General features: G+C 34.3%; 1 protein-coding gene across 14 annotated transcripts in view; it reads left to right on the top strand.

Annotated features, from left to right (window-relative positions):
* PMS1 (PMS1 homolog 1, mismatch repair system component) overlaps nucleotides 1–12,331 on the top strand; it is a 76,562-nt gene extending 64,231 nt beyond the window's left edge. For 13 of the 14 annotated variants that reach the window (XM_027588736.2, XM_027588741.2, XM_027588728.2 and 10 more), the window contains 4 exons: nucleotides 1,855–2,334; nucleotides 5,167–5,297; nucleotides 8,862–9,022; nucleotides 12,091–12,331. In XM_027588736.2, the coding sequence (XP_027444537.2) occupies nucleotides 1,855–2,334; nucleotides 5,167–5,297; nucleotides 8,862–9,022; nucleotides 12,091–12,255 (937 nt within the window). In that variant the 3' untranslated portion in view covers nucleotides 12,256–12,331. The remainder of the gene's footprint in view (nucleotides 1–1,854; nucleotides 2,335–5,166; nucleotides 5,298–8,861; nucleotides 9,023–12,090) is intronic. The other variant, XM_027588742.1, reaches the window with a different exon arrangement.
* The last annotated feature ends 15,602 nt before the right edge of the window (nucleotides 12,332–27,933 follow it).

Raw genomic sequence — 27,933 nt, forward strand, 5'->3', positions numbered from 1 at the left:
TTAAAAGATGTTACTTACTGTCATCTGGCTCTACATTGCTTCTGATGAGAAGTTATATCCATCATTTGTGGTATTCTTTTTTTGTAATGTCTTTTTTTTTTTCCTCTCACTGTTTTCAAGGATTTTGTTTGTCTTTGTTTCTCAGCAGTTTGATTCTAATATACCTAGCCATAGATTTCTTTGTATTTATCCTGCTTGGGGTTCACTGACTTTCTTGGATCTATAAAATGTTTCCTTTATCCAGATTGCCTAATTGTCATCCATAGTTTTTTTCAAATGTTCTTCTTTTTTCTCTCTTCACTTTTATATTTTTTATCTGGGACTCCCAATTACATATATGTTGGGTGGCTTGTTGTACCATAGGCCACGGGGATTTTTTTTAATCTTCATTTTTCTCTCTTTTGTTTGGATTGGATAACTTCTACTGCTCTGTCTTCAAGTTTGTTGACCCTTTCTTTTGCCATCTCTGATCTGTTGTTAAGCCTACCCAGGGAATTTTTCATTTCAGATACTGTATACATTTTAGCTCTCAAATTTCCCTTTGGTTCTTTTTTATAATTTCCCTTCTCTGTTTAAATTCCTCTTCTATTCTCTCATTAGGATTATCTTTTCCTTTAAGTCCTTAAAGATTTATGGACACCTATTTAAGAAATAACTTTTTTTTTTCCTCCAAATTCCAATATCTGAGTCATGTTAAGGTTGGTTTTTACTGGCCACTTCTTCTCTTGATCATGACTCATATTTTCCCATTTTATTGCTTGAATAATAACTTTTGATTATTTAGTGGACATTGTGGGTGATATGTTAAAGAAACTAGATTCTATTGTCTTCTTCTGAAAAGTGTTGGTGTTTGTTCTGCAACTATTTAAGTCACTGACAGATCACACTGAGCTTGAAGCCTGTTTTTTTTTTTAAAGATTTTTATTTATTTGAGAGAGCGAGAATGAGAGATAGAGCACATGAGAGGGGGGAGGGTTGGAGGGAGAAGCAGACTCCCCGCTGAGCAGGGGGCCCGATGCAGGACTCAATCCCGGGACTCCAGGATCATGACCTGAGCCGAAGGCAGTTGCTTAACCGACTAAGCCACCCAGGCGCCCTGAAGCCTGTTTTATACTTCCTTAGAGACTGTTTAAATTTTGCTCTTAATCCTAGGGCAGCTTCCTTAGTTCTAGCACATAGTTTTTCCCTTACCCTAGGATGTAGCCCTCATCCGGTTTTAATTTAAAGCCCAAAGTGTTTATTAAGCCATCTAATTATATAGAATTCAAACGCCAAATTCCATTTACTCTGCAGCAGGTAGTCACTAAAATCTCTCTTTAGCTCATTTAACATTCTAGCAGTTGTTTTCCTCTAGGCTTCCACATTTGGACTTTTCTGGGATTTTCTCCTTCAATTTCCAGTTGTTTTGGAAGCAAGGAACTGTTCTAGTTATTCAAGCTAGTAAGAGTGCAACTTATATAATGTAATATTATGTGAAATAAAAATAAATAATAAAAATTATTTTTAAAAATTTTTAAAAAGAGTGTAGCTTATTGCTTGATTTTTTGCCACTCCCTTTAATGCTGGTGACTGCCCTTTGGGTAAAAGCTATATAAATATGGATCTCTTTTTTGAATGTTGAATCATTCCAATATCTGCCTGTTTTTGGTTTGCTCTTCCATGTCCATTTTTAATAGTTGATTTCTGTATTTTGCTCAGAGTTATAGTTACATATGGGAGGGTTAGTCCAATACAAGCTCCTTCATCATTATCAGACTTGAAACACCAGCTCTTTGGTTTTTATAAAATTTACTTCAGATGGCTAATACATTTCTGATTATGACCTCATTAGTTCTATTTTATCTTTATTCCCAGATATGAAGAGAAGGCTACTAAAGATTTGGAACGATACAATAGGCAAATCAAGAGAGCCATTGAAAAGGAGCCACAAATATCATTTAAGGATGGCAGAAAAAAGATAAAGCCCACCAGTGCATGGAATTTGGCACAGAAGCACAAATTGAAAACTTCATTATCTAATCAGCCAAAACTTGATGACCTCTTTCAATCCCAAATTGAAAAAAAGAACCAAAACATTAAAATAGTTCAGATCCCCTTTTCTATGGAAAACTTAAAAAAAAAATTTGAGAAACATAAATTTGACTTAGAAGAGAAGGAGGAACTTTGCTTGCTTCACAATCTCAAGTTTCCTGATGCGTGGCTAATTACATCCAAAACAGAGATAATGTTATTAAGTCCTTACAGAGTGGAAGAAGCCCTGCTATTTAAAAGACTTATTGAGAATCATAAACTTCCTGCAGAGCCACTGGAAAAGCCCATTATATTAACAGAGAGGTATGGTGAAATAATATAATTCTTTTTTTAACTCTCAAAAGATTTATCAATCCATACTAGATTAGAAACTGAAAGTAAAAAGTTGGAAGTGTTTTCTGGTAGGGAAAAGTTTATTTAAAGAAATCTTTTTTAAAACTTGATTTTCTAATCTTTAATGGAATTGTTTTTAAATAAATAGAGTACTCTAGGTAGTTTACTTCTAAAGTTAGTAAATATCAACCTCAGTTCTCTTGTACATTAGTGACTTGCCTAGGATAATTTTGAAGTTAGGTTGTCATGACTCTGTCATTTTACATTCTTTAGCATTTCAGACATAACACCAAATAGAATTATATAATGAATGCCTTTATCAACAATTATCAAGATTTTGCCACATTTGTTTATTTTTCCTTTCAAATATATATATATGTATATTATGCATATATACACACACACATATTTTCTTTTTATTTCCTAAAGTGTCTTTTTTAAATTTTTTTATTATGTTGTTAATCACCATATAATACATCATTAGTTTTTGATGTAGTGTTCCATGATTCATTGTTTGCGTATAACACCCAGTGCTCCATGCAGAACGTGCCCTCTAAAATTATTTTAGACAATTCCCACCCAAACATATTTTGATTTCTCTCTCTTAAAAATGACTTAACTACCCACGACGTCTTTTTCCTATCTTTCACAATATTAATTCCTTGGAATTATTCCTCATTTTCTCAAAATATCTTTTTTATAGTTTTTAAATTATTGTTTAATTTGTATCTAAACAAAATCCAGCTATTACATTTTGTCTGTCTCTTAAATCTCTTCTAAATATCACAACATTAACTTTGTTGTTGATACTAAGTCACTTGTTTGTTAGAATATCCTGTTGTCTCAGATTGTCCCTTTGCTTCCTCATGGTAGTGTTCAACTTGTTTTTTCCTCTCCCATGTTTAAACAGAAGTTAGCTCAGGAGGATTGAATAGATTTAGATTCTACTTTCTGGTATGACTATTTAATAGGTTGTGCTATGTGCTTCATATTTCATCACATCAAAAGGTACTTATCACTGGCTTCAGCCGCTGACAGCCTGCTCTCATACCTTAAAATTCCCTGTCAACCTTTCCATCTAATGGTTTCATCCATTGATGATTGCTGCCCAAACTGATTTTATTATAGATTGCAAAATGGGGTATTTCCCTTTAATATCCTACATGAGCAAATTGTTTTGTGTAAAAATGAATAGCTAACAGCCTATTAACATTTCCCTTCTTTATTTTAATATTTCTTTTCGTGGTCTGACAGGAGAGAATCATATGTATGAAAAGAAGATAAAGACCTGAAATTAGAAAGATATTGAGGGTTTGTTCTCTAGGACACATCACTAGATAACTCTGTTTCAGAACTCCCAAGAATAAATAAAAAATCTTTTATACAATTGTGCTAAAAGCCCTGCTACCAAATTATGATTAGGATTGCTTTGAATCTGTAGGTCATATTGGGGAGAATTGCCATCTTAACAATACTGCATCTTCCAATCCATGAACAATGGTCTCCATTGATTTAAGTCTTCTTTAGTTTTTCTCAGCAGTAGTTTTCAGTATAGGGGTATTGTTTTTTTGAAAAATTGTTCCTAAGTATTTTGGTTTTTGATGCTAATATAAATGGGGTTATTTTTTGAATTTCATCTTCTAATTATCTGCTCTTGATACATATAAAAATACAGTATAATTCTGTATTTTGGGGAAAAAAAAAAAAAAGCCCTGCTACCAGAAGGAAAAAAATGCCAGGACACAGGAAAACATTTGTCAGAGCTGTCTTTTTAATTAAGGCAACAGTAATCACATTCACCTAAATCCAGCATCTTTCATAGTATTCTCTTAAGATTGGTTTAGCAAACTGTCAGAAAATTAGAAAAAGAATTAATACAGATTTTTGCTGTATTAAACCGTTCAAAAATCTGATAGTACTTTTTCTTTCTTCCCTTAAAAAGAGCTAGGGTGTATCTGAAATTTTAAACATGATTACTTTTCTAAATGGTATTTGTGAACTTTCATTTATATCTTAAAAATCATTTTGTACTTGTACAAATTAAATGTTTTTAAAGATGTTTTCCTTTGTGATATTCTGTTATTCAAAAACAAATACATTAAAAACTATTATTTGGGGCCCATACTAGCCTGAAAATAAATCTTTTTTATTTGAACATGGACAGCAACAAAGCTGAATTCAAAATTGTTTTCACCCTTCTTTTGAAATGTGACATGCCCATCACAATTAATTAAGTTTTTCAAAACTGAGTGAAAAGAGGGTAACTATTGGTTGGGCTCAGTTTTCTCACTATGGTTCTAATGCAGATTGTGTAGTTTATCTCTCAATGGAGTAATTTAGATCTCTATAAAATACAAAGTAAGAGCTCAGTAATAACAAAAATGGCTAATGTTTGTTGAGGACTTACCATATGATAGGAACTATACTAAGTCCTTTGATCTTCAAAACAACCTTATGATACAATAATAATAATAATATAACAATGGCATTATTTATAAATAAAGTTTTCATTTGTGTTATATAGAGAGAGCACAGTTTTTGATTTCACATTTAGTTTGTAATGTTCTAAAAGAAAGAAACTTTCTTTTATGTCCATTCTTCTTTCTGTATACTGTGTATAGTAGGTCTTCTAAAAGATATAACAGAGATGTAAAAAAGTAAAGTTTCTCACAGGGCTACTTACATCTTTGTATTTTGGTTATTGATCATTTTTAAAGGGCCCTTGCATTAACTTTTTTCCATAAATCCTTTTATTTCACTTTACATATTTAGTAAGTTAAAGGACCATAATTTCTTTTTCAGTCTTTTTAATGGATCTCATTATTTAGAGATTTTATGTAAAATGACCACAGATGATCAGAGATATAGTGGATCAACTTACCTGTCTGATCCTCGGCTTACAGCAAATGGTTTCAAGATAAAATGGATACCAGGTATGATTATATGGTTTACTATTTTCTGACTTAGAAAAATAAGTCTTGTTCCAGAAGTTTCATTTGGGTTTCATAATGTACATATCAGGGTATATTTTTGCCTCACCAAAAGTACCGTGTCAGCTATGTAAAAACAATCATATTTCAAAAAGGTCATCTCTGAAACTAGCAAGTTTGACATCCCTTTCAGTCTATTACCTTGTGTTTTTGTTTTCATAACTAATCGAGTAGTTTCATTGTAATTTTTGACATCTTTTGTCACAATATACAAACTGCCTAGTTTGTTTAAATTATTTAAAACTCCTTTAGATGATGAAAGAAATAAATGTGTAGTATATTGGAAAGGTCTAACAAAAATGGACATCTCTTTTCCTGTTTTGCCAGTTAGATTTGTAACATCAGCAATCTTACTATTTGGAGAGTGAATGATTTGATTCCATTGCTTTGCTAAAAAGACTGTGATAACACTATTTTCTTTGTATGGCAGTTCACTGGGTGGAGAGAAAAGTAAATCCTTCTGGGAAGGAGACTTCTGTTTTCCTGGTTGGTCCCTTCTCTGTTCTTTCATAACTCTCATACTTAACTGTTTTCTGCCCTAACTGCCTAGGCTGATCTTGTCCTATTATTTTCCCTTCGTCTGGTATCAAGGGTACCATGAAGAATGATTCTATTTTCCCCTCTCCTGCCTGCTCCTAAACTTGTCATGATCAAGATCTAGAAAAACAAAGTTCAACCAAAACAGTGTTGAAGATTTTTATAGGAATGTTTTACTTAGACATAAAAAGAAAATGAGTAAAAACAATTGTACAAAACTATGACATTAAGTACATACAGAAAATGTTTTGGTGCTCCAAACTTTAATTTTACTCACTTTGCCGTTTTAGGAACACCTGAACTTCATACCTTCTACTTCAGTCTTGGATGTTTAGATTTGGAGTGGCCTCAATGTTTTCTCATTATAACAACTAATTATTATTATCGAATAATTATAATGTACAGGATACTATTCTAAATAGTAAATGTATTAATTTATTTAATCTTCCTAATAGCCCTATGAAGTAGGTTCTGTTACTGTCTCCATTTTATAGATGGAAAAGTCAAGGCACAGTGAAGTTTGCTGGTAGGTGTTCGAATATTCTCTTTTCTTCCCATCTTCATACCCCTTTCAGTCATTTCTTTTAGCCATTTAGTCCTCCCAGAAATCTTTCTTCCTTGAGACCCCAGTATCTTTTTAATTTATTTGAAATGTGAAGCAAGGGGTGTGTATAGGTATGTGTGTAATAAGATATTTTTTTCTCAATCTGTTTTTCTAATTAAGTATGTGGTATTGCTGGCAGGTGCCATTTTTTTCATGAAAAATGTTATCACAGCAATTTTTTTTAAGGTTAGGATAACTACTTCCCTGTCTTTTCCAAGAACATGTTTATTTTTGAGTTACCCGCTAAGTTTCTGTCTGACAGACGCTTTTAGCTCTTAGCTTGTGGATAGTGTTTTTTAAGTCTTGTTGAATGCCAGGTACTTTGCAAGGCACCAACAATATAAAAGTGAGTAAGAGTCATCTGCAAACTGACTTGATTTTGATTGGAATTAATTTTTCTTAGATTGTGATCAGCATTATTTATCTTAGCATAACAGATCAAATTAAAAACTCTCATGTTTTCCTCTTTTAAAAAGCCTTTTTTTCCTTCACTAATTTTTATGTTATGTTTTCTTAAAGACCATGTCTCCTCTTCCTGAGTTTCTTGTCTTGGACTAACTTTGGATGAGCAGTTCTCCAGTTGTCACAAAACATCTTTGAATGATAAGGACATTTAAAAGAGAGGAGGAATACATCTGACTTTAAGGGAAAAGATTCTGAATGTGATCCTAAGAATTTTGTTTGTTCATGGGAATAGTTTTATGTTCTACATCAATAAGAATTCTGTATTTTAAGAAGTGAAAACTTATCAAACTACTTACTCATTTGGAGTATTTGCCCTGAAAATTGGGAAGCATTTCACAGAATCTTATGGAGAATTCTTGAAAGTTTATTGTTACATGGTTCCAAATGTCTATAAGTTTTCCATATCAGAATTTTGCAAACACGGTGATTAAAATATTCCTCAATTTCTTCATCTGTTGTCAAATACTTTACCCATATCCACAAGTAATTCTGTGAAATGTGTATGATTTTCCAGGGCAAATGTAGTCGCTATATTAGACTTTTCCCTCTAATTGTTCTATAAAAGGTAAAGAACCAGCAATAGTGAAAAGTCTGGGCTAATATTTTTGTAATATCCTTATCTATATATGTAAAAAGATGTGAACTATAATATTCTGCTTCTTCCTCTTTGCCTGTGTAAATCCTGTTTCAAGTCCCATTTAAGTTCCCCTGGTTGCTCAAATTCTCATTTTGTCTCCCTTGACCAGACTCTGTGTTTTATTCCTTAATGCTTGATTATAGATCTTCTCTTACTCTCCAGTTGTTTCCAGGGATGCCTGCTCTGTTTATTGTACCACCATTGCATCTTATCTAGGTCAAGGAAGTGATCTGTAATTGGAAACAGATTAGGGATAGGATCACTGACATCTCAGGATCTGAAACTCTTCAGGCTACATCACTCCTTTTTTTTTTTTATTCATCTGTTGATAACTACCACTTACCCAACATTGAACTGTCTCATTTTCTTAATTCTGGGTGTCATGGGTGGACTTAAATATTAAGAACACTGTTACACGGTTAGAGTCAAAGAAGTCAAATATCTGCTATTTTGCAACATCTTAAAATGCATTCTAAAGCCAGATTTGATCCTTTGGAATTTATGCTGTCTTGGGTATTTTACCCCATTATATATCTAATCATGTAGCTGGTTTTTAGTTTTATTTTAATCACTAAATTATTTAAAGTAGTTTAATAAATAATGTCAGTTTTAAATATTGTTTTACTAAAATATTTTGAGTCAACAGTACTGAGTAAACAGTATTTCATTCTCTCAAATTAGTAATATATTAATAAGTTACTATAGTAGTAATCATTTTGCAATATATAAGTGTGTCAAATCAATACTATGTACACCATAAACTTAGTGTTTATCAATTATATCTCAATAAAACTGGAAAAAATAAATTACTATGTGAGTATTTTTATAATTTGTAAGTTAAAATAATCATAGAAATAATTCAGGCCTTTAAGTTAGTACTAAACTAGTAGAATAGAATTTGAACAGCAGCAGTTGTTAAAACACTTAAACCAGTTTTATTTTAATAAATATCATGGGACTCCATTTTCTCTCCAAAGTAAGAAATGTTCTAAACAAATGTAGGGAACAGAAGTTCAATAACTAAGATTAAATTAAATGATATAAAGCACATGTTGTGTCTATGAGCACTTATGACTTAATGTGAAATCCTATGGGAAATTATTATTTGTTTTCCAAATAAGGAACAAAACTTTGTCCTGACTATATTAAATTCTAAGGAAGGTTCACTAAATGTTTTAACAGTGATTTTGTTTTTAATGGACATTTTCTGGAATATAATTTAAACAAAACTATCTACATGTGGTTTTATTTATTTTTCTTTCAGGCGTTTCCATTGCCGAAGACTACTTGGAAATAGAAGAAATGGCTAATTGTCTCCCATTCTATGGAGTGATGGACTTAAAAGAAATTCTTAATGCTATATTAAACAAAAATGCAAAGGAAGTTTATGAGTGTAGACCTCGCAAAGTGATAAGTTATTTAGAGGTATGCATTATTAGATTTTGTAGATTGGTTAGGTTTTAACATACTTAACTGTTTCTTAATAAAATAGTAAATTTTCAAAATAATAAAGTTTCTATAAGGTTTATTATCTGTTTCTAAGAAGAAATACTACTAAAAAAAGAAATCTCCATTAAAAATTTCATATCATAGACTGGTTGTAGTAAACTCTATAATGGATCCTTACTCTAACATTATTTCTTGAGTGCATATTGAGAAAGAGCCTTAATGCATGAGACCCTTTATAGTGAAGTTCTTTCTGATTTTTAAGAAGGGGTTCAAAATTTCTCTCTTTATACCAAATACCTGTCTATAAAGAACTACAATGGGATTTCAATCCCTGATCTCTTTAAGAGCAAAAAGGGAAGAAAAGTGAAAGATGTATTATTGAATAAAAGGAAATTTTAGTTACCTAGGAATATCTACCCCAATGAGAAATATAACAGTGGGTTAAAAAATAAGTTCTGAAGTAATAGGGGATGGAGGAAGATTATAAGGTTTTAAATGTCCCAAGTATAGGATGGTGGTTGGAAAACAATAGTGAATGTCTCTATGTTTGAAGTTCTATCCCTCAAGTTTGGTATTATTTCAAAAACAAACCAAATGTAAATACTTGTTTTCTCCCTTAAAAAAAAAATGGGCCACTTTTGTTTAGACTATAATCATGATGTGTACCCACTGTATTCTGAGGGTCAGACTTCAGGAAAGTCCACTTTTTACCCTTTCTGAAGATTGTATTCAGTAGCATTCTGTAAGTCCTTCAAGAGCTTTGACTTGTGGAACTTCCTAGCCTATTGTGTGAGCAGTTTAACACTGATAGTTTTTTTTTTAATTTTTATTGTTATGTTAATCACCATACATTACATCATTAGTTTTTGATGTAGTGTTCCATGATTCATTGTTTGTGTATAACACCCAGTGCTCCATGCAGTACGTGCCCTCTTTAATACCTATCACCAGGCTAACCCATCCTCCCACCTCCCTCCCCTCTAGAACCCTCAGTTTGTTTTTCAGAGTCCATAGTCTCTCATGGTTCGTCTCCCCCTCTGATTTAACACTGATAGTTTCTAATGACTTCAAAGGAATCTTTTCTTGTAAAAGAGGTAGTATAAACTTAAATGAAGGTTGAAGGAGTTGAGGGTAGTGTTTTGTGTATTGAAAAGCCATGTAGGAAAAAATATTATTTCAAAAATAACAAAAAGAGTGGTTGGGATTAGATATAAATATTTTTACTAATATTATACCTCTCATTACATTAAGTCAGTTGTGGATTGATTGTTATGGAAGAGAGTTTAGGAAAAAAAGAACTTCTGTAAGATCTATAGGAATACTTCCATTTAAGGTCAAGCTGAATAAGATGAATCAGAAATAAAGATAGGAGAGTAAAAGAAAAACCAGTGGAGGGGTAGATAATAAAGGTCAAGGGAGGAAAGAAATTTAAAAATGAGAACATAGTATCAGATTCTTTATAGAGTAATAGTTGCTTGAAGACCATCTGGAATGGCTGCTAGATGGCAGTGATAATAGAAAAGTAGTCCAGATGGAAGACTTACCAATGGCTAAAGAGTGGGGAAGTTAGTGAAAAAGTGTAGGCAACAAGTCATATGGTGGTAAAAAGAAAAAAAGAGAGATTAGCTTGTCTGTGTTGTTGGTGGAAAAGACTGACATAAAAGATTGGAGAGCAGATGTTCCAAAAGAGTCAGGAAGGAAGATGGAATAATGATAGAAGTTTTAGAAAGGAGAAACTTCTCTCAGTCAAGAGCAGAAGAGAGGGAAAGTGGAAGTTAAACTATTTGGAGGTAAACTTGAGAGAAGTCATGCATGATACATGTGATGAAGGTGTAGAAGTTATCTGCTGAGAGTGAGGAGACTGGGGAGGCATTGGGGATTTTTGAGTGTAGAGAAAAGATCTAAAAATAAGAGCTGTAGGTACTGTAAGAGAAGATTGATTAGAGAAGACTAAGATGTCCAAATGGCATTGAGCACTCATAAGAGCTAACATTGGTATTGGATCCAGCCAGGATAGTTTGGTGATTTTCCAACAGTACGTGTACAGTTTATCCAAGTATAGGGATTACAAGATGAATATGGTAGAACAAGAACATTTGAACCCGTAATGTATACGAGAAACTGTGTTAGGTCCTAGAGGAATATAAAGATGAATTATGTTCTAGTAGGAATCAAAAAGGAATACAGGAAGCTAGAAATAGTATCCTTAATGTCTTACTGTCTGTACCTTAAATAGGGAAAGATGACAAGAAGGGTGCTCGTGGGCCAGAGCAATAAGGAGGGACTGAGGAGATGAAAAGTCAAAGTGAAGAAAAGAATAGGTTTAGTTGGAAAGGAGTAGGGTGGTTGGAAAGATAATGGGAGAGGGTATGTAGTTAGAATAATGTTAGGCTCAAGCTCTGAAGTACAATTTTTTTTTAATAAATCTTTAAAGAAACCAGCTTTGCTAATACCATTTACGCCTAAATGCTCAGTTTTTCCTATCTCAGAAAACAGCATCACCATACCAAAAATGTGGACATGATCCTTGATTCTGTATCCTTCATAACCAGTTCATCAACAGGTTTTGACTCTACCTCCTGTTCATGTCAGGACTCTTTTTTTTTTTTTTTTTTTTTCCTTAAGAGAGGGAGAGGGGGGTGTGGGGAGAGGCAGAGGGAGAGAGAAAATCCCAAGCAGGCTCGATGCCCAGTGTGGAGCCCAACATGGGGCTCGATCCCATGACCTTGAGATCATGACCTGCGTTTGAAATCAAAAGTTGGATGCCTAACTGGCTGAGCCACCCAGGTGCCCCAAAATTTTCTTTTGTCTTTTTATGTTTTGTTTCTCCACACTAGAATATAAATTTCACATGAGCAAGGATGTTTGTCTTATTCTCTACTGTGTGTAAAACCTACAATAGTGACTAACACATAATTTGTGTTTAATATGTGAGTGAATGAATAATAAGAATATAATCTATTTTCTGTCTTCTTTCTTGCCAGGAATAACATGTTTTCTGCTTCAGGTGTATCATGGTAAAACATATGGCTTTCTCTTCACAGGGAGAAGCAGTGCGTCTATCTAGACAGTTGCCCATGTACTTATCCAAAGAGGACGTCCAAGACATTATCTACAGAATGAAGGACCAGTTTGGAAATGAAGTTAAAGGGTGTGTTCATGGTCGCCCATTTTTTCATCATTTAACCCATCTTCCAGAAACTACCTGATTAAATATGTTTAAGAAAATTTGTTACTATTGAAATTGATTTGGTAATAAAATAATATGAGTCAGTTTTTAAACCATCTTTGTACTATCATGTGTTAGTTATTTTATAAGTGAAGCTTCACTGATTTCCATATATAAAAAAATTTCAAAAACTTAAACTAATGTCAACTATTCAATTTATTCTCAAGAACCAGCCTTCAGGGGCGCCTGGGTGGCTCAGTTGTTAGGTGTCTGCCTTTGGCTCGGGTCATGATCCCGGGGTCCTGGGTTTGAGCCCCACATCGGGCTCCCTGCTCAGCGGGGAGCCTGCTTCTCCCTCTCTTACTCCGAGCTTGTGTTCCCTCTCTCACTGTGTCTCTCTCTGTCAATAAATAAAATCTTAAAAAAAAAAAAAAGAACCAGCCTTCATAATAATTATTGGTTGTAAACCCCAATACCTAGTATTCTTAGGTGGTTGATTTACTAAGGGCTGTGGGTTGAATTGTGTCCCCAAAATTTGTATGTTGAAGTCCTAACCCCATTGTGATGGAATTTGGAGATGGGGCTTTTTCAGAGGTAATTAGGTTTAGATGAAGTCATGAGGGTAAGGGCCCTCATGCTTCGATTAGTGCCCTTGTAAGAAAAGACATCAGAGCTTTTGCTCACGCTCTCTCCTTTTTTCCCCACCAACTCCCATGTGAGGATACAGAGAAAAGGTGGCCCTTTATAATCCAGGAATAGAGCTCTCACCAGAAACCAAGCATGCTGGCACCTTGATCTTGGACTTCTAGTCTCCAGAACCATGAGAAAATAAATGTCTGTTGTTCTTTTAAGCCACCCAGTATGTGGTATTAAATCATGGCAGCCTGAGTGGACTAATACATTGGATTAGTCCTGTGCAGAGAGAAATCAATCAAAGACTGAGCTGGCATATCTGACAGAAGTTGTCCATGTTGTTTAAAGTAGGATGGAGAGATGGAGTGGGAGAAAGAAAATGAAGTTTAGAGGAAGAAAGTTTAGCTTTCAAAATCCTGCCATTTCTCTTGCGGTAACAGTTTAGAAATTGCTATCTCATATATGGAAATTATTGGGCTTTGGGGTCAACATTTGTCAGAGAAAATGGGAAGATCCAGAGATTTAACAGAAAATTTAGGTTAAGATTATTCATTATGTCCTTTAAAAAACTAGGTTCCACACATAGTGTACCAAAACACTTGATTTACAAAAAGTTGAAACATTTTTTAATGATATATTTGTTTTATAAAGTAAGATGTGTTATACTGGTTACACTATCTCCATACTCAGTGTCATCTCCCGTAATTCTCAAGAAGTTTTCAATTCTTAAGAACCTTGTGTTAAGAGGTACAAATTGTGATACATGGAATTCTACCTGTAGTCAAGCCTTTTTTCCCTGCCAACATGATCCTCTTACCAATAACCTAAATACTATATTTTTTCCATTATCCCCTTTGAAAGCTTAGGGCCCTTCTCTAGGAGACATTTCTGAGAGTAATTCTTTAAATTACTGGGTAAACTGAGGAAGGGGACGCCCACAGAGATACAGAAGACGAAATTTGCATCACACATTTGTACCAGCGCTAAGCAAAATTTAGGACTCATTTTCTAGCTGATAAAAGTCAATTGTTGGAAGAGATCCTATCACAGCCTCTAAGATGAATAAACTTACTTTGCTTTTTCTTTGCAGCCTTGGATTGTGCGCAGTCAGGCTAGTAGTAATGACGGCAGGTATTTACTACCTATCTGCTGGATACACGAGCACTTACTTAGCTTGTATGATCTCCATTTAATCTTCACAACAAATTTAGGATTTGTAGGTACTATTGAGACTCTATCCCTAGAACTCGTGTTCTTTACCACTGTTACACTGCCTGCCATGAGAAATAGGCCCTATAGAGTCGTTAAGGTCAACAAAAGTATTTGGGGGGAAAAGCGCACCAAGCACTCCCTGGCACCACTGTAAGGAATGCTAGCTCAACCTTGGGCTGCAGCATTTTCTCCAAGGGAGTTTGGTGGGTGGGATCCGGGCTGGTTCAGCTGGGGCCCCGCCTCCTGGCTCCCTAGGAGGCCGCGGGAGCCCCGCCCCCACGCGCTGCACCGGCTGCCCTCCCCATCCCCCCACAAGCCCTTGCAGCAGCCGTGGCCCCACGGGACAAAATGGCTGGAGCGGGCGGCAGCGACGGCGAAGCCCTGGCTCCCAGGATGGAGGTAACGGCCGCTGCAGTTTGGGAGGCTGGCGCTGGGCATCAAGGGCGAGGGGAGGACATCTGGAGAGAAAGAAAAGCCTACCCTAAATTGCCCATTTTTCTCACGAGGCTGGGGTTTGCCTGGGGAGAGGGAGAACTCTCAGGGTGTGGATTTTCCAAAGAGCTCTTGAGACTCAAGGGCCTAACTTAGCATCCCAGCTATAGCTATAGCACAGAAGTGATGCCAAAGCCATGCAGAGGCGAGGCCTGGAGGCCTCCCGATGTTGGACCTTTTGCCTTGAAGATAGCCATGCATGGTCCAGCAGTGCCTACAAAGTTACGTTTATTTAACCTACTGATAATGTTAGGCCTTAATTCCGATGGACAGGTTTTTGTCGTTATTTACACTGGCTATTTGATTCTCTGTGATCTTACCCAGATTTTGGGGCTGGGATTGTAGGGATTACAATCTATCTCACCAGCAGCCTGCGTTTCTTAACTAAAAACATAAATATGACCGATTTATTGGGCACCCAAATATTGACCCACTAACTTAAAAACCAAAGTTGCCAAGCAAAGTAAAATACCAATAATGATATTAAGGTATTTATAATGAATTAGACTTGTTATTGGAATTGGAGCATTGTAGACTGATTATGGCAAACCAGTGTTGGTGGATTCGTAGTTAATAAAAAGAGTCTTTGAGGTGGTCTAATCCAAACAATTTTACAGATGAATAATTAAATGATTTGCCTCAGTACCCACAGATAATCTAGTTACTCTACTATTTCTACTTCAAATGTTATTACCATAAACAAAACAAAGGTAAGTACTGAAAGAATAAATTTTACTGCAAAGCCAAATTTAAAAAAATGACTTGATATTGTCAATTACTTTATAAGCATGAATAATTAAGAGCTAACTGTTACCTTAGTCTAGATCTTTTGGTTAGTCTCACCTAAACTTAAAAAATTTTTAATCTTCAAATCCTTTATTGTTCCCAGTAATAGTAGCAACACACCACTTAATTCTCACCACTGCTGCCTTGAGATTGTTTTCTCTGCTTATTTTTTATTACACTTTTTATTCCTCCTTAAACTGCTACAAATTAATATAATGATCCTTTCTCTAGTTTTTAAAATGCTGTCCCAGTGGTTATCAAATTTGAGCCACACAAATTTGAACCACTGCCCTATCCTATATCAAAGTTCCCCAACAATCTCAAATCCATTTCTTTAAGCTCATTATTTTTCATCTCTGCAATGAAGATGCTGAACTTGACCCCCAAGTGCACAATCATTTCTAACATTCCATAATTTTGTTTCTTCCTGTTTTGTCTTGAACATTAATTAGCAGGACCTGAAAAGAATAACCTCTTTTCAGTTAATTATTACTACATTACTGTTGACCATATTTAAGTGCCTCTGAACTAGGTCACTTTTTCCATAAAATCTTTTAAACTAATCCGGGGTGGGGGGTTAGATTTCTTACACCCTACTCAAACTGGACTAGAAAGCACTAAAACAAACCTTTCCATCTCTACTTTAGTTGTATATTCATTTCTTCGTTTATTCAATAACATTTACTGAGTGTCACACTCAGTGCTGAACACAGACTACAAAGACATTCTTTGCCCTCTAGAGGAGAAAACTATTGCAGTACAATATGAATATTAGGAGGATATATAGTATGTACTATGGAAGCATAAAGGGGTACCCACTCCAACTTGGAGAAACCTGTGGAAAAAACTAGTAAGCTGAACCTCGATAAGGAATTATCTGGGAGAAGAAAGAAAAGAAGGGTATTTCAGGCAGACGGAATAGCATGTGTCAGTACATTGATGAATGCAGGGAATTCTACATCATTGGATCTTGAGGAGTAAATGGAGATTGGATTAGAATAATAGGCAGTACATTGTTCATAAAGGGTCTTGGGCCTCTAAGGATTTGGAAAAATTTTTTTAAAGATTTTATTTATTTATTTGAGAGAGAGAGTGAGAGAGACCACAAGCAGGGGGAGGGGCAGAAGGAGAGGATGAAGCAGACTCCTTGCTGAGCAGGGAGCCTGAGGATGCAGGGCTCAGTCCCAGGACCCTGGGATCATGCCCCAAGCTGAAGGCAGATGCTTAACCAACTGAGCCATCCAGGCGCTCAAAGGATTTGGAAAATTTTATCATAAGGACTGTGGGAAACCATTAAATTTTTTTTTCTTTTTTTCTTATTATGTTATGTTAATCACCATACCTTACATCATTAGTTTTTGATGTAGTGTTCCATGATTCATTGTTTGCCTATAACACCAAGTGCTCCATTCAATAAGTGCCCTCTCTAATACCCATCACCAGGCTAACCCATCCCCCCCCTAGAACCCCCAGTTTGTTTCTCAGAGTCCATAGTCTCTCATGGTTCGTCTCCCGCTCCGATTTCCCCCTTCATTAAATTTTTAAGCAGGGAAGTTCACAGTAAGGTTCAGAAGACTGCAGCCAAGTTAAAAGCAGAACAAGTTAGCAAGCTACTTAAGAATTCAGACAGTGTAAGTGATCCAAATGGAAAGAGATAAAGGCTCTGTAGTAATGAAGAGAGTCTGTTTGACAGGTATTGAGGCCCTCATCTCTGAGATGATGCCATAATAGAATTAAAGTGGAAAAGAGGTCTCTCCTCATTTGGCTAATTTATGGTGATTTGCCTTTCCTTTCTTTACTAAGAAGTCAATGTAATTGCAGCTAATTCTTTTGAGTATCTCACAGACTAGGAAAATCATTCAATCTCTTTTTAGAAAATTATTAAATCAGGTGTTTTAAGTTGTAATCTAGGCTTGTATCTGGGGCCTTTTTGAAACCAACCTAAAGTTTCTAGCTGTTCCTTAAATGAAATAGTTTTATTTATAAAGGACTTCAGTATTCAAATATATTTCCTAGCAAGACAAAGTAATGGCTGGCAAATTAAAAATTATCTTTAATGTTGAACTGATTTGATTTTTAAGAACTTTCTTGTAGGTGTTTTATGTTTTATAATTAAGATCATAGAAATGAGTGATGAGTTAAGAAGAAACAAGCAAGAGATTGTGAATGGATTGAACATATTTTGGGAAGAAAATGGTATGTTCTCAAAAGTTAATTTTATTTATTTAAAAAGGACATTTTTGGTTTTAAATTTGCTTTCATTTAATCTGAAGACATTGGTAAATAACAGCAAGTTAACTTGCAAGATTGTGATGTTGTCCTGCCCAAAAATATATTTTAAGTAATTCACTAATAATAGCAAAAAACATTTCCATGTGACTTTATATATAACTAGCTAAATGTACATAAGGTACTTATTATCTATTTTGAAGTTCTTTGCACCTTTTTGGGTCTGTCTCAGCTTCCCTACTTATATAAAAAAAAAAATGTCACAGATCAAACATTTTCCCACATACATAGTGATAATCCTTGATGTCCCAGATAAAAACAAGATTTCCACTCCACACATGTAGTTTCTAACTTGTCAAAGATTTTATAGGGGCAGTCAAGTTTTAGCTATTTTTTCCACTTAAAACCAAAGTTAAATGTACAATACTTCTCTGCTCCAAAGTTGGAAGAAGGATACTTCATGTTTTCTAGGTTTCTTCAGATGAGAAGTGTAAGGATACCCTGTGTATACTAGTGTATGAATATGGTCCAAGTCAGCACTTCCCAAAACTTTAATGTGCATATGAATGTGTTGGGCATCTTGCTAAAATACATGCCTGATTCAATAGTTTTGGGGCAGGATCTGATATTCTGCATTTCCAACATTTCTGCTGGTTCAGGAACCACACTGGGTTAACAAGAGTACACATAATCCTTTGGCCAAATGCTAGGTTCTTGAAACAGAATACAGATACATTTTTAATATAAACGTATACTGAAAATCAAATAATCAGAACTATGAATCTGTTTATGTTTCTCCATTCTCAATTTTCATTGGGAAGTTAGATTTAGGTTTTCTTATGGGACAGTCATTCTTTATTTAAGAAGTTGGATTTAGGGGTGCCTGTGTGGCTCAGTCAATTGAGCCTCTGGCTCTTGATTTCTGCTCAGGTCATGATCTCAGGATCTTGAGATGGAGCCCTGAAGCCCTGCCTTGGGCTCTGCTCAGCAGGAAGTCTGTTTTTCTCCCTCTCCTCATGCCCCTTCCCCTGCATGCACTCTCTCTCTCTCTCTCTCTCTAAAAATTAATAAGTAAATCTTAAAAAAAAGAAGAAGTTGGATTTATATATTCTCAAGAATGTTACTGAGGTAGCTGGCTCTGAAATGGCCACCATCAATTCTTACCTTCTTGTACCCACAAGCCATTCCCCCCATTAAGAGGTGGAGACTATTCCTCTACTTCCTTAAATCTGGGCTAGCTTATGATTACTTTGACCATTAGATTATAACAGAAGTGACACTATATGCCTTCCAAGATGAAATCCTAGAAGCTTTGAAGCTTTCCTCCTGGCTCTCTTGAAATAGTTTCTCTGAGGAAGTCAGTCCACTTCATAAGAAGTCATTCTACCTTGAGTCTCTTACAAGAACGCACAAGCTAGCCAGGTGGAGAGAGATGCTTGACTACCTATTTCTAGTTGTTCAGCCATCCTAAGCTTGGGTGCCAGATAGTAAGGGAAGATGCCTTCAGATGACTCTAGCCTTAGTTGCCATCTGTTACAATTATATGAAATACATACAGTGAGAACTGCCCAGCTGAGCTCATCAACCCCCAGAACCATGAAAGATAAATTGTTAAACCACTAAGTTTTGATGTGGTTTATTATACAGAGATAGACAAACAGAACACTTACATTATGCCAATTTGAGAAGGTTTATTACTAAAATGTCATGTTGCTCACTGAGAAAATGATCAGTATAGGAGTTGCAAATGCATCTGAAATTTTCATACAAAAATGTAGTCTTTTTTAATATAAATTTATTTATGAAATATCAAGCATTTTCCTTTTCTTTCTTTTTTCCATTTTTTAAAGATTTATTTATTTATTTTAGAGAAAGTGTGCATGAGCAGGGAGAGGGGCAAGAGAAAAGGGAGAGAAGTAGACTCTCCACTGAGTGAAGAGCCCAATTTGGGGATCAATCCCATGATCTTGAGATCATGACCCGAGCTGAAATGATGACCTGAGCCCAAATCAAGAGTTGGACAACTAACCGACTAAGCCACCCAGGTTCCCCACATTTTATCTTCTTCTCATGAAAATGTTCTAGCACTAAATAATTTATATTTTAAAAATAATTTATATTTAAGTTGTTTTATGACTATGTCTTTGAGATTGGAGATAATATTACTTTTGAGGATTATTTGAAGATCTGATTTTCAGTTCTTCCACATAATCACTAGAATTTTCCATTCTTACCTGCCCATGTGGTCACCTATCATCCATGGGACCAAACTATGAGTGAGAAAGAGATTAATAATTACTGAATATTAACTTTTCTTTTATCTTTGATTCATGCTATGATTTGTCTAGATATTGTTCCCCATAATAGTTTCTTAAGAGCAATCTCCTCTGGGCTTTACCTCTTTCATAAAGAATGATTTTAGTGACATTTTAAAACTTACTCAAATTTATTCACTCTGTTTTTACCAGACATCTATCAAAACCTTGGAGAATTCAAGACACAGAGGGATTCAAATTTAATAAAACGTAATTTCTGCCTTCAGGAAGATTTTGTCTATTAAGAGAATAATCTACAAATAACCCTGTTAGAGTCAATGTTGAATGAGAGGAAGAAAAATGCAGGGAGGTTCAGAGTAAATGCAAATCACATCAGCAAGGGTGATCAGCTTCATGAGGAATATTGTACAGCTGGGCTGTGGGGGCTGGGAATTTTTCTTGTTTTGTTTTGTTTCTAAAGTTTCTTGCATGTTTTTTGTTTGCTTTTTTCATACTTACCATTTTTAATGAAATATTTTCACATTCTTTCATCATAGGTTATATAATGTTGAGTGTACTTTTAAAAATAATTTTTATGCAGTTTATTTAAACTTAAAAAGCACAGTACACCCATCCCCTCCCACCTCCAGCCTCTATAACCACCAATTTGCAATCTCTGTCTATCAGTTTGTGTTTTAGATTCCACATTTAAGAGATGAGAGAATGACTTATTTCACGTCATACCTTCTGGTCCACCCATGTCACAAATGGCAAATGTCACAAATGTTTTTTATGGTTAAATAATATTCTATTGTATGTGTGTATATATGTGTATGTGTATATGTGTGTGTGTGTGTGTGTGTGTGTGTGTGTATATATATGTGTATATATATATATATATATATATATATATATCACAAATTTTTTTTTATCCATTCACCAACAGACAGGTTGTTTCTGTATTTTGGCTATTGTAAATAATGCTACAGTGAACATGGGGGTGCATATATCTTTTCAAATTAGTGTTTTGTTGTGTTTTTTTTTTTGATAAATACCCAGAAGAGGGATTGCTGGACCATATGGTAGTCATATGGTAGTTCTGTTTTTAATTTCTTGAGGAAATTCTGTACTGTTTTACATAGTGGTTTTACCAATTTACATTCCCATGAACAGTGCACAAGGATTCCCTTTTCTCCACATCCTTGCCTATGCTTGTTATTTCTTGTCTTTTTGACAATAGCCATTCTAACAGGTATGAGGTGATATCTCGTTGTGGTTTTTATATGCATTTGCCTGATGATTAATGATGTTGAGCATCTTTTCATGTACATGTGAGCATATGTATGTCTTCTTTGGAAAAATGTCTGTTCAGATACATTTTTAATTGGTTTATTTGTTTTTTGAAGGAAAAAAAATTGAAACAGTAAAGAAAATGTGACTTGATCACTGTTTATTTCCAAAAAGGATTTGCAGTGGATTACAATTAAAAACAAATAAAATGAGATCAAAACCATTAACATAGAAGACATTAAAATTAAATAGTAAAAGAATATGAAAGAATACAGAAAAGACAAGATGAAAATGCTCTCTGGGTGGAGAGCAACAGCCAGAGTCAATATGGAAGAAAGGAAAGAAGCCCTAGGTTTGGAGGGAACCCATGTTTGGTCACCACGAAAGTTCTTCCCTCATTTTCTTCTTCTCACTCATAGCTTATAGGACTCTGACCTATGCCTGGACATCTTTCAATTTTTTTTTTTTTTAAACAGTGAAGTAAACCGTAAACTCTAGCTCTTATGTTTGTCATCATTCAGTGCTTAGTATATTTAGTATTAAAGTCACTAAGTACTGTAATCATTCTTATATATAGTTTTACCTCTGCTTATCTTTATCACCTAGCATGGTGCCTAACCCAGAAGGCAATCTATAATTATCTGTATATTTGAATGATAGCATTTTATTTAGCACTCTTTCCCTTTAATTCCAAATCTGCAAATATTGACTAACCAATACTCTTACTCCTCATCCAAAGGAGGGTCACAGGAAATAAGATTAGAAATTCTTTTGGAAACAAATTTTGAAGGGCCCTGAGTATCAGGCTAAAGATTTTCAACTTTAGTAAGAGCAGCCAAAAGTTATTAAGCAGGAAAGTAACATAATCAGAACTGTGCATTAAGAATATTAGTTTAAAACATTTTGAAAATTAATTGGAAGGAGTAAGGAAGGTTAGTTGAAAAAATCACACTGCTAAAATTCCATTTATGTTATGTCTAAGTGTTTTAGTCATCTCATTTTCATTTTGTTCATTCAACATAGAAGAAGAAGAAGCTTCTTTAGAAGAGCTTGAAGAAGAATTTGACATTCTTGAGGTATAAAAAAATATAGTAGTTCTAAACTTAAATTCAAAGTAAATTTTAAAGCATGTATTTTTATTTTCCATTTTTCCATTCTAATATTTGCCAGTAAAATGTGTTCATTAGTGACTTTGGATGATGATCAAACCATACTTAACAAGAATGTTGAGTTTATGGTGCACATGGACAAAAAGATGCTTTAAATTTATTTAATTTGTCTTAATTTTCATAACAGCAAATATTTTGACGTTTTGCCTTGGGAGAAAATGTATATTTATTGTTATCCTTCTCTGTAGACTTTGTGGGTTCCATGTCCTTATTGCTGTATGTATACTTTCCCCTACATTCCATAGGGGCCTAAATATTTCCAGGTAACCTCTTGGTTGTTCTTTCTTTCCCATCCACAGGTTATACTCCTTTTTTCTTAATTTGGTTGATCTTGGCCAAGTGTTAAAACAAATTAGATTGAAAGGGATTTATATCAATGTGAATGATAAAAAGATATATTCTATTATAAAGGGGGAAAAACTATTATGTGAATGACTAGGATATTTGGATTTAGTTGCTCTGAAATTCGTCTCTTAATTATTGAATTTCAGGCAATTTAGGGATATACATTTTGGGGGAAAACTACCTACTCTCATACACATGTTAAGACTGGTCCTAATATTACATTTTTCTTTTCCCCAAAGGAGGAAGAAACAGAAACTATAAGTGAAGATGGTAGTTCAAAAGAAGCACATGATATGTCAGTGAAATATACAAATTTCTTTAGAATTTATAACTTTTATTCAAATATAAGACATATATGTCCTATATTTAAGAGTCAGTAGTACAGTCTTACATGCTGTAAGACTATAGGCATTGGAGTTGGAAAGCTTCAGGTTTAAATTCCAACTTTAACCATTACAAGCTCTGTTATGATAGACTGTTAACTTCTATGTGCCACCTCTGTGTTGTATGGGGATAATATTTACTTTGCCAAGTTTTGTAAAGACAAAATGAGGGAAAATGTAAAGCAACTAGTACAATACCTAGGACATAGTAGATACTCAGTGAATATTAGTTCACATCTCTTATCTTTTTTCACCTATTTCTTAAGAGATATTACAGTTAAAAAACAAAGCATTTTATTTTTTTGCCCACCTGCCCTGCCCCTACCTGCTTGCTTGCTTTGCTTCCTTCCTTCCTTTCTCTGTTTTGTTTTTTTTTTAAACAAAGTATTTTATTTTTATTTTTATATTTTTTAAAGATTTTATTCATGAGAGACAGAGAGACAGAGAGAGAGAGGCAGAGGGAAAAGCAGGCTCCCAAGCAGCAGGGAGCCTGATGAGGGACTCGACCCCAGGATCCTGGGATCATGACCTGAGCCGAAGGCAGACGCTTAACCATCTGAGCCACCCAGGCGCCCCTTAAACAAAGTATTTTAAAAATGCTTAGTTTGTCACTGTACATCTAAGTATAACAAATGTATATCATTTTTGGTAAGTTACTCATCATGACAGTATCTTAGAGTAATTAGATGCTGATAGTAATTTGATACTATGAATTTACAGTTAATTTTCTACTAAGCTAATGAAAGATCCTATGTAGTTAAAATAATTTATATTTTCTTTGAAATTTGCTGTAGTATATGGACATTTTGGTCTGATTATTTCTAATTCTTCAAGGGAAAGAAAAAACACATTTTGAAGGTCCAACTCAAGTAATTCTGGAAATTTATTGAATTTCTCTATCCTTTTCTTCTCAAATTCTTCTCTTACTCGTAACTCCATTTTAGAAACAGATTGCATCAACTCTCAAAGACATAAAGTATCTTTCTAAGGCAGATCTGAAACCGCTGTCACTGTAATACCTACTTGGGGTGGGTAAGTTTTATATATTTCCTGGGGCAAATCTGGACAATTAATGAGAGCTCTTATTCCAGCTTCTCCTTGTTTTGAATAAACAGACCATCTTTATTTCAACAAAATGCTTTAATTGGGTGACAGTGTTGAAGAATTTGAAAGTTATATTTATCCCAGAGATTTTACCAAATCTTCTTTGGAACTCAGAATTGAGTAGAAAAGTGAGAGTAGGGACTAAAGGTCTCCAATGGTTCAGGGTAATAATAAAATAGTTAGAATTCATTCAAAACTTACTATTTACTAGATACTATTCTAAGCCCTTTATATATGTTAACTCATTTAGAGAACTAGACATTGACTGAAGTATAGGTTTTAGGTGATTTGAAAATTAGGACTGCTTAAAAAAAAAAAAACATTCCCCACAAACATATTTTTCCATCTGCTTCCATCTTTTCTCTCACATACTCATTATATGTATTACACTTTATATGTTGCCTTCCCCATCTTTCCCGTGTGCTGACGTGCTTCTCTGTTCCCATCTTCTTTCTGCCTTATGCATATGCTTTTAGCACACACGCATCTGTATACTTATAATCACTGTTGCACACGGCACCCAGTCTCCCAAGGCAGGAATATGGGAGCCATTTCAACATCTCCCTGATCATCTTGTCAGTTCACTTCCTGAAAGCTCTTGAATCTCTTCTCACTCATCAAAACTATTTCCTTAGCGCGAGCTCTAATTACTTTTGGCCTCAACCATATTGAAAGACCTCTCTTTTTCTCTAGTCCTACCCACTTCATATTTCCTGTTGCGACCAAAAATCTTTCTCAAATATAAATCTAACCAAATCACTCTTCTTGCTTATAATCATTGTTATAAATCAAATTTCTTAGCATGATGTATCAAGCACTTAATAGTCTGACCTCAGTATACCTTTTCAGCATCATTTCCAATCATTTTTTCTCTTCTACCCCAAATCTTGACATGCTAAATTGCTTGAAGTTTTCTAAAATAAACCTTGATTTTCCTGCTTTTCTATACATTCCTCTTTCTCAAATATCTGTCTCCCAATAACCTAATCCCTCCTGCTCTACCCCAAGTCAGTCCATGGCCACCCATCAAACTTTGATTTATCCTGCAAGACTCAAAAATAATTTAATTCTTGAGAATTAACTCTTGATCTCCCTGAGCAAATTGAGCGTTCTCTTCTTAATGTTTTTCATAGCATCTTGTACATATTTTACCATCCTTGCCACCTCACCTATTTCACATTATACACATCTTTATATATAGTTCCTCTCTCTGAATACATATCTTTCCTCCTTTTTCACATGACCATACTTCTTTCTACTGTCTAAAAATATATAGATTTTTAAATATATCAATATTATTTATTACATATATGATTTTATAATATATAAGATATAAATTAATTCTGTCTGTCATCCCCACTAGATTTTGACACCTGAAGGGCAAGGCTATCTTTTGTTTTTATCTTTATAGCCTTTACAATATCCTGATACATTGGAACAGTAAATGAAATTTATTTATTTATTTGACAGTTATTTGTCAAGGGCTTTTATATACCAGGAGTGTTTTAGATGCTGACGAAATAGCAGAGAACTAGCCACACCAAAGCTCTGGCCTTCAGAGACCTTTTATTCTATGCTTAATGATTGTCTTCATCAATTGATGTAAACTTCCTAAATCCGTTTCTTCAAATACAGAAAGTACCCATTCATGAAGCAGAGTTTTTTCTCTTTTTTGTGACTTACTTTACTTATGTTATTGTAGATATTAATCTGAATTATTTTATTCTAAATGTTAATCTAATTAATGCTACTACATTCCATTTTTTTATAGTGTAAGAATGCCTCAAAAAGTGTCCCTCAGGAGTATCTCATCAATGACAGATGAAGAGGTTAGGATTAAATTAAGAAATTTGTCAACTTTTAGGGACTAAATGACAAAAAGTATAACTTTACCACGAATTATTAATAATTTATTAATGATTTTATTAATAAGTAATTTTATTAGATTAGTAAAATAATTTAATAAGAATTTATGCTACTGTCCTGACATTTTTTTAGAATCCCAAGTGATTTCCTTATTTTCATGTGTTTGTATATTTGTAAATAATATTGTATGTATCACAAAATGAGAACAGCCTTAAGCTATATGTATATACAGTTGAGAGAGGGATTATTTACTATTGCGTGGTGGCACCTCAATGAGGCTGGTAGAAATTCTCTTCAACTTTATATTTATTTATGAACTAATTCAAACATACCAGAAAATAATAGACTCTTTTATACTCACCACCTAGGTTTAATGAATTTAGCCATATTTTCTTTAAATTCAAGGATCTAAAGTGTGGTCCATGGCCCAGCAGCATTAACAGCATCTGGGAGTTTATTAGAAATGCAGAATCTCAGCACCATCGCCAGTCCCAATCCTATTGAATCGCAATCTGTGTTTTAACAAAATTCCCAAGTTATTTGAAACTTTGTTGTAAATCATTTTTAAAAGAAGATATATATCCAACAAAACTTTCCCCCTCTCCCATGCTATTCACCTCCCTCTCTCACAATAGATAGTAACTATTCTAAAGTTGATATGTATAATTTTTGTCCATAGTTTAAATTTTTATCACATAGGTTTGGATCCTTAATTACACACACATACACACACATTTTTTAAGTTTTATATAAATATATAAATGAAGGTTTTTTTCTGTTGAAAAACTTTTTTTCACTTGAACAGTGCTATTGAAGTTTATCCATCTTAGTCAAGAAATTCTTACCTACCCCAGTGTTATCAAGATTTTTCTCTCACATTTTCTTTTAACAGTGTTTTCACTTTGCTTTTCATACTTGTCAGAGGCACCCACAATTAAGATGATTTTATTGAAGGTATTGCAATAGTGACAGCAATCATTAGGAACATCTCAAAAGAAGGGGACTTGAATTTTATAAAGGCAGGTAAACAAGGAAGTTATAATCACTGGGGAAGGGTAGAAGTGGGTCATATCTAGGAGTAGATAGAGCTTGTTAGAGCAGAGTGGTCTTTTGTAGTTACTCAGTTCTGGGAACACAAAAAGTGACGGGATTTTTCAACTACCACTCCTTTCAGGGAACACAGGGTTCAGATAAAGTTCAGCATTGTTACACTCAAGGACTTAATTCATCTAGAATTTATTTTGCATATATTCAAATTTTTTTATCATATAGATTATCAGTTTTCAGTTATCCTAATAATATTTATTGTTATTGAGGTACATCCTTCCTCCACTGATTTTTGATTTCCTTATTCTGTTTCATTAGTTTGTCTCAGAGTTAATACACCGTTTTTAATTATTACAGCTTTATAAAATAAATCTGTTGTAAATGTTCTTGAAGAGTATCCATTTGTTGAGTGCAGATTTACACACACATAAACACACCTTTCATTAGATCAGATCAAGCTCATTAATTGTGTTGTTAATACAAACATGCATGAACTTTTTTTTGTTTCTCTGTTACTGAATACTGAAAGAGGATGTTAAAATCTTTCACTGTGATTATGGATGTTTTTACTTCTGGTTCCAGTGGAAGGTTTTTGTTTGTTTGTTTTTTACTAATTTGAAAGTTATCCTCTGTTTTTGTTTTGGTTTTATCCCCCTGAAGCACCTAGAGACATCTGCATTGAGATATTTAGTAAGCCATATATATGGCTTGGAACAGAGGATAGAGCTGAAAATGAACTCTAGTGTAGATAAGTTATTCAAAGAGCATATGGAGAGGAAGAAAATTTAGAATTGTGTGTATTTATATATTTATTTAGAAAATAAGAATGGACTCCTGACCAGCACTAATATTTTAAGGAACAGGATCAGCCCATAAAGATTGAGAAGAGGCAGCCAAAGAGATGTTG

This window comes from Zalophus californianus, chromosome 3, assembly GCF_009762305.2.
Source record: "Zalophus californianus isolate mZalCal1 chromosome 3, mZalCal1.pri.v2, whole genome shotgun sequence".
NCBI classification, from domain to species: Eukaryota; Metazoa; Chordata; class Mammalia; order Carnivora; family Otariidae; genus Zalophus; species Zalophus californianus.